Source organism: Oryctolagus cuniculus, chromosome 11 (assembly GCF_964237555.1).
Source record: "Oryctolagus cuniculus chromosome 11, mOryCun1.1, whole genome shotgun sequence".
Taxonomy (NCBI): Eukaryota; Metazoa; Chordata; class Mammalia; order Lagomorpha; family Leporidae; genus Oryctolagus; species Oryctolagus cuniculus.
In genome coordinates, this window is record NC_091442.1 from 109,386,441 (window position 1) to 109,398,945 (window position 12,505).

At 39.8% G+C, this 12,505-nt stretch overlaps 1 protein-coding gene across 14 annotated transcripts in view; it reads left to right on the forward strand.

The window, feature by feature from the left end:
- Positions 1-12,505, forward strand: part of RIC8B (RIC8 guanine nucleotide exchange factor B) — a 126,545-nt gene that overhangs the window by 65,540 nt on the left and 48,500 nt on the right. For all 14 annotated transcript variants that reach the window (XR_011380256.1, XR_011380257.1, XR_007919773.2 and 11 more), the window contains exons 5-6: positions 6,804-7,032; positions 8,048-8,143. Coding sequence is in view for 4 of the 14 variants with exons in the window: in XM_017342125.3 (XP_017197614.1) it covers positions 6,804-7,032; positions 8,048-8,143 (325 nt within the window). In the remaining 10 variants the exon portion in view is untranslated. The remainder of the gene's footprint in view (positions 1-6,803; positions 7,033-8,047; positions 8,144-12,505) is intronic.

The following is a 12,505-nucleotide window of genomic DNA, read 5'->3' on the forward strand; positions in this document are numbered from 1 at the left end:
TTTATTTCTGCTGTGAACCTTATTATTTCTCACCTGCTGATTTGGGATTTGGTTTGTGCTTGTTGTTCTAAGTCTTAGAGATGCTTCATTACATATCTCCTCTTGCTGTCTTTAGGATTCTCTCCTTGTCTTTTAATTTTTGATAATTTGACTGTAATACACCTTGGAGAAGATCATTTTTGGTTGAGTCTGCTTGCGTTCTTTGAGTTTTGTATCTGGATGCCCACGTCTCTTTCAAGATCTGATAAATTTTCAACTATTATTTCATGTAGCAGGTTCTCAATAGCTTTTTCCTTTTCTTCTCCTTCAGGAATACCTATAATATGAATATTTGGTCACTTAATGCTATCCCATGTTTCATATCCCACTTTGTTCATTCTTTTTAATTCTTTTCACTTTTAGTTTTGTCTGATTGGGTTATTTCAAAAGTCTTGTCCTAGAGGCCAGAAATTTTTTCCCCTGCTTCGTCTGATCTGCTGTTAAAGCTCTCAGTCATATTTTTTATTTCACTGATTGAAGATTTCATCTCCAAAATTTCTATTTGGTTCTTCTTAATGAGTTGTATCTCCTTGGTAATAGTTTCATTCATGTCATGCATTGATTTTCTTATTTCTTTAATCTATCTGTATTCTCTTGCATCTCACTGAGTTTCCTTACAACCATCATTTTGACTTCTTTATCTGTCATTTCATAGCTTTTCTTCTGTTTAGGATCTAATTCTGGAAGATTATTGTTCTTTTGGAGGCCTGATGCTATGTTGCTTCTTAATGTATCTGTATATTGATGTCTGTGCGTGTGGTGTAGTTGTCCCTTGTTATTTATGGAGTAAGTTTTATTGGAAAAGAGTCTATGGATTGGCTGAAATCCACAGTATCACTTGGCTTATTCCTTTGGCTTTCGCTTTGGCTGTAGGTGTGCCCAGGAATATATTCTTGGAGTGATTTCTTTTGTCTTAATATCAGTTGTGTCTGTAAGTGACACTGTGGTCTAGTCTACTGCAGGTCTTAGTGATTTCTATGTGGCTTCAAGATGAACATGGGTTTCCTAGGGTGTGTACCTTTGGTCCACAGAGAGTTTCTTAGTCTCCCTTGTGATTGTGATAACGAAGGCCTCATTCTTGACTCCGAGAGAGACAAGGTTTGTTGTCCTGTTGTTCTACTGGCAAACCTGAGTGATTCCAGGGCTTGTGGCACCAATTGCTGTGGCTCTAGGGTTGTGTGATGTAGATGAACCCTTCCTCAGGTCTTGCTAAGAGAGTCCGACCGGTACAGTGGCTATGACAGCAACAGCCCTAGTCCTAGGACTAGGGAATGTGAACTGAGCCCTGCCCCAATCCTACAGGGTGACTACAAGGTATGCAGGAGATTTTTCTCATGAGGGTCTGAGTGCAGAGTGGTGTAATGCAGGTAGGTTCTTCCCTGAGTCCAGTGGATACATTGCAGTGGCACTGAAAAATCTAGAATGAATTATTACAGTCCTGGTGTTTCATAGTGTAGTGGAGTCATTACTCAGATCTCACAGAGTCGAGCAGATTTTTCTATGGGCTACTTGTGGTGTTAGCTCCCAGAAGCTAAGGTGAATACCCCCCAGCTCTTGTGAAATGCTAATGCCGTAAAACTCTCCCACAGTTGCAGGATGCAGGGCTTCTGTCATTTGCCCTACACATTGCCTGACTCTGACTCTGATTCTGGTAGGAGTGGAACAGAGGCTCACTGCGTAACTTTCCCCTGACAAGCATGGTGCTCTGTGGGATTAGAGGAGGGAAGGAAGCAATGTGGCTTCCTTGCTCCGAGCCCAGTGGTTGCTCACGCCCCTGTCAGCTCCCCAGGCTGCAGTAAAGTCAGTGGGTGACTGTGGAATGTCCGTCAGCTAAAACTGCAAGCAGCGGGAGCACAGGGATTTCTTTGCACCTTGAATGTAGTAAGATGGCAGCTTGTAGCCAGCAGCAGGCTGTGCTGCACAGCTGACTGCAGCGGTGTTTCTGTCTTCTCTAGATTTAGTACTGTTCTGTTCTTAGTATCACAGTAGTATGAATCTGTTCACATTGAGTTCATATTCTAGCATCATGGCCTAACTTTGAATTATCAGCTGTCATCTTAAAAACTTTTTTTTCGGGAGTCCATGTTGTGGCACAAAGGGTTAAGTTGCCACTTATTATGCCAGCATTCCATATCACAGTGCCAGTTCTAGTACCACTTCTAGTCCCAGCTGCTCCACTTCTGATTCAGCTCCCTGCTAATGCATGTGGGAGAGCAGAGGAAGGTGGCCCAAGTATTTGGGCCCCTGCCACTCACATGGGAGACCTGAATGGAGTTCTTGGCTCCCAGCAGGCTGGCCCAGGCTCAGCCATTGCAGCCATTTGGGGAGTGAACCAGTGGATTGAAGATCTTTCTGTCTCTCTCTCTCTTTGTATTTCTCACTCTACCTTTCAAATAAATAAATCTTTAAAAAAACTTATTTTCTTCTGTTTCCTCTCTTCCTTCCTTCCTTATTTTGAGTAGGAGGAAGTGGAGAATCATAAATGACACGTAATAGCCAAAGAAATTTTGAACAAAAAGAACAAAGCTAGAGGTATCATACTACATAGTTTCATGAAATATTATAAAACCATACTAGTCAAAACAATAAGGTACTGGCATAAAAAGAGACATACAGACAAATGGAATAGAATAAAGAGCTCAGAAATAAACCCGTGCATATACAGTCAACTCATGTTTGACAAGAGTGCCAAGAATACATAATGGGGAAAGAATCATCTCTTCAACAGATGGTGTTGGGAAAACTGGATTTACATATAAAAGAATAAAATTGGACTATTATTTTACACAAGACACAAAGTTGATTCAAAATAGATTAAAGACATAAATGTAAAATATGAAATAATAATCTTTTGAGAAGAATACATAGGGAAAAAACTTGAGACATTGGTACTGACATGATTTCTTTGATGTGAAACCAAAAACACAGGCAACAAAAATAAAAATAAACAAATGAGATTAAATCAAACTGAAAAACTTCTGTACAGCAAAATAAATAATTAACAAAATTTTAAAAAAATCTATGGGACGGGAGAATATAATTTTGAATTGTATTATCTGTAAACGGATTAATTTCCAAAGTGAATTAGAAACTTTTAACTCTGTAGCCAAAAAAACCAACCTGATTTAAAAATGGGCAAAGGACCTATATAGATATTTCACCAAAGAAGACATACATCTGGCTAACAGTTAAAGGAAAAGGTGTTCAGCAGTGGGGTAGGCATTGTGGCACACTGGGTTAAGCTGCCACTTGGGATGACTGTATCCTAAATGGACAGCCAGTTTGAGTCGCAGCTACTCTGTTTCAGTGGCAGCTTCATGCCGATGCCCCTGGGAGGTAATGGATAGTGGCTTAAGTCCTAGGGTTCCTGCCACCTACGAGGGAGACCTGAATGGAGTTTCTGTCTCCTGATTTTGGCCTACCCTAGCCCTACCTATTGCAGCCATTTGAGGAGTGAACTAGTAGCTAGACCTTCCCCTACCCCTGTCACTCTGCCTTTCAAATAAGTGGATCTTTTAAAAAAAGGTTGGTAAACATCACTAATCATCAGGGAAATGAAATCAAAACTGTAATAAGGTATCACCTCCCACATGTTATGATGGCTATTTCTGGAAAAAAAAAAAAAAAAGTTGGTGAGGATGTGGAGAAAAAGGAACCTTTATATGTTGTTGGTGGCAATGTAAATTAGTGTAGGCATTCCAGAAAATAGTATGGAGGTTCTTCAAAAATTAAAAGTAGAATTAGCATGTGATCCTGCAATCCTACTTCTGGATATATCCAAAGGAAATAAAATTACTATCTCAAAGAGGTGTTTGTACTTCCATGTTCATTACATCTCTATTCACAATAGCCAAGATATGGGAACAACCTAAATGTCTATCAGTAGATGAATGGATAAAGAAAATATTATTCATCCTTACAAAGAAGGAAGTCCTGTCCTGTGTGCAACAACAAAGATGGATCTGGAAGATACGATAAATGAAATAAACCAGACACAGAAGGACAGATACTATGTGATCCCTCCTTTATGAGGAATCTAAAATAGTGAAACTCATAGAACCCAACAGTGGTTACCAGAGGCTGGAGGGAGTGGGAAATGGTTTCAGGTATGCAAGATAAATCAATTCTGGGGATTGCTGTACAATAGAGCCTGGAGTTAGCAGTGCTATATCGTATACTTTGCTACTAAGATAGTTCTTAATGTTAAGTACTCTTACCACAAAAGAAAAAATATTCTTTAGAAAACACTTCTTATTTAAGAGAATAGAAGCAATATCTTTTGGAAATCTTATAATTTGTTTAAATAGACTTGCTAGCCTTGAAAAAAAAGCCTCAAATAGAAAGAAGATACAATCTGGGGAGATTTGTTACTGTAAATCTACATAAGCCATTAACATGCTCTTCGATGTCATTTGGTGTTAAATTACGTTTAGTTCAGCATTTGATAGAGGACTAGATTTAAGATTGCCTTCCGTCTCCCACAACTAACAAGGCTTTAATCGAGGAATTAAGGAGTTCTAAATAGGCCTTGCTTTTGAATCTGCATATCAGGAGGGGGCTGGGAGCAGGAGCAGGAGGATGTCATGTCCCAGTGATTAATGATCTCTACGGAGCTGAAAAGGAGAGAGTAATATACACAGTATTTCTACCCCCTGGAGTAGGAATGCAAACACCATTGTGCAGATCTGTGCATAGTCACTGACTTCCTGGTAGCTGGAGAATTTCATACACTCTTCTACCACAAATAAAACTGTCAGAGAAGTGACAGAGCTCAGAAAGCTGGCCTTCCTTACTTAAAAAGAATAGTTCAAACACAGTGAGCCAGAAAATTAATTTTGTAGTTGTTTGGGAACCTGGTTGTTTAATAAGAAATGAGAAAATGGGAACTTTTCTTGAAAAGCCTAAAACCTCCAAATATTTGTTGAATCAAGTGAAACTGTATTTGATGTCTTAAATTTACTGAATTCCTGGAAACTGTTTGCTTTAAATGAATTTAAAGGGGAAACATTCCTTTTTAATGAAATGACCCATCTTAAACTTTTCAGTTTAGTTTTGTCTGATAGGTTCAGGGACTCATACTGTCAATGGACTCCAGAGCCTATTGCCCTGTGTAGGAAAAATCCCAACATTTCAGAATGGCTTGTATAGTTTTAGAAAATAATTCTAAGGTAGAGTTCCATTTTTGTTCTTCTCTTATCCCTAGTGAATCTTCTTGGTATTCAGTAACAATTTCCAACTGCTTAAGTCAGAAGTGAAACATTTCAAACTATAGATAAGGAACTACAGATGCTTGGAAATTTTTCTTTATAAGATTATGGAAAAGCATTATATTTCAATTACCCTTGATAATTTACAAATAACCAAAATTAGGGATTTTGTGTAACAGTAGCAATCACAGCAGTAGGTTTTAGTGAAGACAATCAAATAATTTCTATTTTACCAGGAACTGTTTATTCATAGGATTGGTTAATTTTTGTTCATGGTTCTTATTTTTTGATGCCCTGTCCATTTCCACTCACTGTTCAGTGTTACCTACTTTCTAGATTGATTTCTTACCAATTTAAAATTTTTCCATAACAGGAAAAAAAAGGAAATATTTATTCTTGGGGCAGTGGAACCACACTGCAGGGCAAAGGAAAGAAAAACTCTTGTATTTTATTTTTTCTTTGTATTTTTATCTTCTGTTTATTAGGATGTCAGTATAATCTAAATTAAATTTTAGACTACAGTGGTCTAAATTAAGACAGCATCCGATGGATTAGGCCCTGAATTTAGTTTCCAAGTGGTTAGACTTTTAAATTATATTTGCAAGAGTTTATTTTTAGTGAGGATATGGTTATTTTTAGATCTGCTTCTCTGTCACTAGGAAATGTAATGCCTGTCTTTCCATTGTTGTTTATCGGGAAGTTTTGAGGCACAGAGATGTAAGATCCAGTTAGCATAGAACATCGTCTCTCCTTTGAAATGAACATGTGAAATATTGTGTGGAAAAAAATATGTTCATTAAGAACATTTCTAATTTTGAAATTGCAGATATCATTTTAATCTAGTCTACACAGAGTAACAGAACAAGACTTACAGGGAATGCCAAAAATACAAGGTTTGGGTTCCCCCTACTGGTTTGCATCCTAGGCTGTGTATTCAGTAATGCATAGCAGAAAGGCTAACTAGCTATGTTGGCCTCATATAAAGAGACCCAATGATGAAAGAGGGAAAATGAGCACCATTTCCCTTTTCCTGCAAATGTTTTACCCAAAATGGGATGATTTAAAAATTGTATATTCTGCATCTGGAAAGAACAAAACATAAACCTACAGTATTTGGTTTTTAATGTTGTTACTTCTGTGGTAAGCTGCTTATATGCAGTACTTCTCAAATGTTTTATGTTGTCATCTAAGGAACAATAAAACAAGTGTAAATCTACAAAAGGATCTAAAACCCCATGGAAAAAATGCAAAGCTAGCAGTGTTGTCATAGTTAATTTAAGAGCTGGCATTAAAGCTCACTAATTCCTATTTTAGCATTTCAGAAAGTGACATGACGTTATGTGATTGTGTCTGTCCATTTAACATCTGTTCTTTGTAATTTGTCATATGTATTTGAAATAGTTCTTTATTTTCTCTTTTAGTAAATTCTAACTAATGTTAATGGCTCATTTTGAAAAAGAAAAATTTTAATTGATTCCAAAAAGTCATTTCTGATCTTACTATGCTTGTTGCTTCTCCAATCAAATTAAAATGCTGTATTTTTAAATTGCTTTTCAGCAATGCAGTCAACCTTTTAAGCAACGTTCCGGTCTCTTGTTTGGATGTTCTTATTTGTCCATTAACCCATGAGGAAACAGCCCAAGAGGCAACGACTCTAGATGAACTGCCAAGTGAGAAAACAGCTGCAAAAGAAACAGTTTTGAAAAACAATACCATGGTTTACAATGGTATGAATATGGAGGCCATTCATGTTTTACTCAATTTTATGGAGAAGAGAATAGACAAGGTAAGGCTAATAAAATAGACGCCTTGAGAAGCCATTTCTAAAGCATATGAGTGTGCCATACATACAAACACACACCAGAGCGTGATTTCTAAATCTAAGCTTTTCTTACACTTGTAACTGATGAGTGATATAATCATTATAATTTTTTATTACCATATATGATAAATTCCTGAAACCAAGTGAATGTATTTGGTTCACTGCTGAAAAGTATGTTCATGTAACACCAAAATGAAAATAGTTCCTGAAAACAAAGAAAAAATTAATTGCTGTTCCATGTAAAGACTTTTTTTTTTTTTGACAGGCAGAGTTAGACAGTGAGAGAGAAGACAGAGAAAGGTCTTCCTTCCGTTGGTTCACCCCCAAAATGGCCGCTACGGCCGGCGCACTGCGCCGATCCAAAGCCAGGAGCCAGGTGCTTCCCCCTGGTCTCCCATGTGGATGCAGAGCCCAAGGACCTGGGCCATCCTCCACTGCACTCCTGGGCCACAGCAGAGAGCTGGACTGGAAGAGGAGCAACTGGGACAGAATCTGGCCCCGACCGAAACTAGAACCCAGGGTGGCAGCACCGCAGGCGGAGGATTAGCCTACTGAGCCGTGGCACCGGCCCCATGTAAAGACTTTATAAGTCCAAAAAGTTGGCCCCTTACAGACATATTTTCTATCATACCTAAAAGTTATCTTTATATAAAAAAAAGACATTTTCAATTTTGTACTTAATGTGAGCTATTTTTTTTTTTGCTGTATAACTCACTTTGTCATGTTACTGTATTAAAAGGTAGCAAAGTAGTTTAAGAGGTTACCAAAACCTTTTGCCTCCTTTAAGCCCAGTGACTGAGCCAGTGGGAACCCTAGAAAATGTAGGAAAATCCAGGAAGGACAAAACAGGCATTCATAAACATGAAGTTGCCACCCTCCCCCTCAACCCCACCAAGAAGTATTAATGTGCTCAGGTACATGGAAGAAAATAATACTGTTAAAAACTAAACTAATGTAGCATGTATGATTTTCTTTATAGGGAAGCAGCTATAGAGAGGGTCTAACTCCAGTTCTCAGCTTATTAACAGAGTGTTCCCGAGCCCATCGAAACATCAGAAAATTTCTCAAAGACCAGGTAACCACTTTATGAGTATTACATCTCAAAATTGTTTTTTTTATATGGAGTTAATGAATTAACTGATAATGTTTTCTTTCAGAAAATCAGAAAAATTAGTTTAATCTTTGAACTCTTTCTTATCAAGAAATAAGTGAACTTGTGTATTTTTTGAGTCACTCGTTATTTTATTAACAAATATTTGTGAGAAATACTGTGTGCCATGTTCTAAGCATTGTTCTGAGAACTGAACAACAGATCAAGTCTCTGCCCTTAATGAATTTCCTTTATAGTGGATTGGCAAAATGTTAACAAATAAATATATAATGGCAGGTAGTATAAATGTTCTGAAAAAAGATAAAGCAAGGGAAGAGAAAAGGGAATAAGAGAATGCATCTCTTGGCCGGCGCCGCAGCTCACTAGGCTAATCCTCCGCCTTGTGGCGCCGGCACACCAGGTTCTAGTCCCGGTCGGGGCGCCAGATTCTGTCCCGGTTGCCCCTCTTCAAGGCCAGCTCTCTGCTGTGGCCCGGGAATGCAGTGGAGGATGGCCCAAGTGCTTGGGCCCTGCACCCCATGGGAGACCAGGATAAGTACCTGGCTCCTGCCAACGGATCAGCGCGGTGCGCCGGCCACAGGGCGCCAGCCGTGCCGGCCATTGGAGGGTGAACCAACGGCAAAGGAAGACCTTTCTCTCTCTCTCTCTCTCACTGTCCGCTCTGCCTGTCAAAAAAAAAAAAAAAAAAAAAAGAGAGAGAGAGAATGCATCTCTGAAGTGATAACACTTGAGCAGAAATTGAAATAAGTAAACAAAGTATAAAAGTATCTCTGAAAATATCTGGAAAAGAAATGCACTAGAGGGGCTGGCGCTGTGGCGCATTGGGTTAACGCCCTGGCCTGAAGCACCCGGTTTGAGACCCGGCTGCTCCACTTCCAATCCAGCTTTCTGCTATGGCCTGAGAAAGCAGTAGAGGATGGCCCAAGTCCTTGGGCCCCTGCACCCGCGTGGGAGACCTGGAAGAAGCTCCTGGCTCCTGGCTTCAGATCTGCACCGCTCCGGCCGTTGCGGCCATCTAGGGAGTGAACCATCGGATGGAAAACCTCTCTCTCTTTTGCTCTCTCTCTCTCTGCCTCTCCTCTCTCTGTTTAACTCTGACTTTCAAATAAAATAATAATAAAAAAATGTACTAGAGATAAGTTCAAAGTTGCTAAAGTAAGACGATATATGTGATGAGGCTGCAAAATAAGGTACTTCAAAAAGTTCATGGAAATTGAATTAAAAAATGAGTTTATTTTGGTGCAAAAAAACTGAAATCCGTGCATAGCTTTTTCATAAACCATCCATGCATAGTTAGTAACTGAAACTTGCCTCTAAAATCCCAATTTCAAGCCCCTTCTCTGATTACTCTTAATGTAATGTTCTTTTGCCATGCAAGTGATCAGTCGATCATTTTTTTTCACTGTCCTTCATTCATTCATCTTTACCTCTCCCATGATTCAGCCCAGATTCCACATATTTATTGCCATAATCATTCTTCCCCATACATCTCTCTCTCTTTTTTTTTTTTTTTTTAAATATTTACTTATTTATTTTAAAGGCAGAGTTACAGAGAAGGACGGACAGAGAGAGAGAGAAATATTCTGCTGATTCACTCCCCAAATGGCTGCAATGGCCATAGCTAGGCCAGGCCAAAGCTAGGAGCCAGGAGCTTCATCCAGGTCTTCCCATGTGGGTTCAGAGGCCCAAGTATGTGTGTCATCTTCCACTGCTTTCCCATGTGTGTTAGCAGGGAGCCAGGTCTCCAACTAGCACCCCTATGGGATACCAACTTTGTAGGCAACAGCTTAACCTGCTACGCCACAATGCTAGCTCCCCAAACATCTTTCTTTTTTTAAGTTTTTATTTATTTGAGAGGTAGAGCCACAAACAGTGAGAGGGAGAGACACAGAGAGAGGTCTTCCACCCACTGGTTCACTCTCCAAATGGCCGCAATGGCTGGAGCTGGGCTGATGGGAAGCCAGGCACCAGGAGCTTCTTCTAGGTCTCCCACACAGGTACAAGGGCCCAAGTGCTTGGGCCATCTTCTACTGCTTTCCCAGGCTATAGCAGAGAGCTGTATCGGAAGAGAAACAGCTGTGACTAGAACTGGCACCCAATGGGATGCTGGTGCCAAAGGCTGAGTATTAACTTGTGCCCCTTCCCCATAGATCTTTAACCAATCATTCTCACTCTCCCTAACTCATAATCACCTGGAAAATTCAACAAATTGGTTACATCTAGCCTTTTATCTGCTCTGGATTTCCATGGAACATTTGAACATGACAAGAGCAAATACTACAACCATATTGATTAGTCTACTCTAAATTTTAGACCAGCCACCCAACATGGTTCTCCAGTACACTTCAAGGTGGCTATTTCACAACTCCTTTTTCTTTTTTTTTTTATTCCAAACATCCATGCTTACTCTCCTCATTTGTTTCCTATTTTGCTGCAAAGGGAAAACTTGATCTTTCTACCACTGTATCTATTTTCTGTCTGCATCTGTACCATTGCTACTTTTTCTCCCCCTGTATCAAGGATGAATTATCCCTCCTTCTGTTTATAGTTTGTGGTAGTCTTTATTCTAGATTCCCTTTCCTCTCACATTCTTAGGAACTTTGTCCTTTCATTTATTTCCCCTCTATTCTTAGATTTTTTTTTTTTTTACTATACTGACTAATCTGTTAGCACCTAAACACATCTTCCATCTAAAAAAAAGAATCCTTCCCTTAATGCCATTTTGCTGCCCCTCTTTCTGCAGTGTTCCTCTAAAAAGTTTTCTATGGGGCTGGCACCGTGGCTCGCTTGGTTAATCCTCTGCCTGCGGCGCCAGCATCCCATATGGGTGCCGGGTTCTAGTCCCAGTTGCTCCTCTTCCAGTCCAGCTCTCTGCTGTGGCCCGGGAAGGCAGTGGAGGATGGCCCAAGTGCTTGGGCCTCTGTACCCATGTGGGAGACCTGGAAGAAGCACCTGGCTCCTGGCTTCAGATTGGCGCAGCACTGGCTGAGGCAGGCATTTTGGGGGTGAACAAATGGAGGGAAGACCTTTCTCTCAGTTTCTTTCTCTCACTGTCTAACTCCATCTGTCAGATAAATAAAATTTTAAAAAATTGTTTAAAAAAAGTTTTCTATAGTTACCCTCTCCATTATTTTTACTCATCTTTGACTCTCTCCTGAATCCTGTGTAATTGGATTTTCATGAATTCCATCCCAATGTAGAGGTGTTTATCAAAGTCACCAACCCAGTATTGCCAATGCTGATAGTTCTCAAAGCTTTTTCCTTTTATTTCCAAATAGCATTTGATGTAAATCTTCCCTCATCCTAGAATATTTCTTCACTTGATTTCTAGAACACAATAGAGAACCTATTCTTTACTGATCTTCCTCCTCCTCCCAACCCTGAATGTTTGAGTGCCCAAGGCAATGCTGGCTTCTCTCTGTCCCTATTCCCTTAGTGATGTCATTCAGGAGTAATGGTTTTAAAAAACATCTGTGTACTGATGGCTTCAAAATTTATATCTTCAGCCCTTGCCTGTCCCTAAGCTGTAGATGTATGTAATGAACTATACTTACCCGTCTCCTCCTCCTAGATATGTATTAGGTATCTTAAGTTTGATATATCTCAAGCTAATATCTTAGTTTTCTATCACCCCACCTATTTGTTCCCCTTCTTTCCTCATTTTGGTATGTGGTACCACCATTCGCCCCATTGTCCACTTATCATCATTTAGAATGTCCCCTAATACGTGAACCAGGTCCATTTCCTTTCTCTACATTTATAGTCAGGATTTAGTAAGCACCTTGCTATGAGTATAGCACGCAAATAAAGCTGATAAAGAAATTTGACTCTGGTTTTAGAATTTATGGCATATTGACAGAAGAGATAACATGAATAATCATTGACTAGGATAAACTAATTAATTAATGGATTAAGGCCGTTTCCATGGTAGATGATTTTGAGACATTCTTCCTTGTAAAGAAGGACTTGGTGAATAATAATAATAATAATAAGTGAAAATACTTTGTTTCCTATAGTTTCACATTTTTGTTTTTCTTTTCTTTCTTTTTTTTTTTTTTTTTTGGACAGGCAGAGTTAGAGAGAGAGGAGAGAAAGAGAGAGAGAGAGAAAGGTCTTCCTTCCGTTAGTTCACCGCCCCCCATGGCCACTACGGCCAGCGGGCTGCGCCGATCTGAAGCCAGGAGTCAGGTGCTTCCTCCTGGTCTCCCATGCGGGTGCAGGGCCCAAGGACTTGGGCCATCCTCCGCTGCCTTCCTGGGCCACAGCAGAGAGCTGGACTGGAACAGGAGCAACCGGGACAGAACCCGGCGCCCCGACCGGGACTAG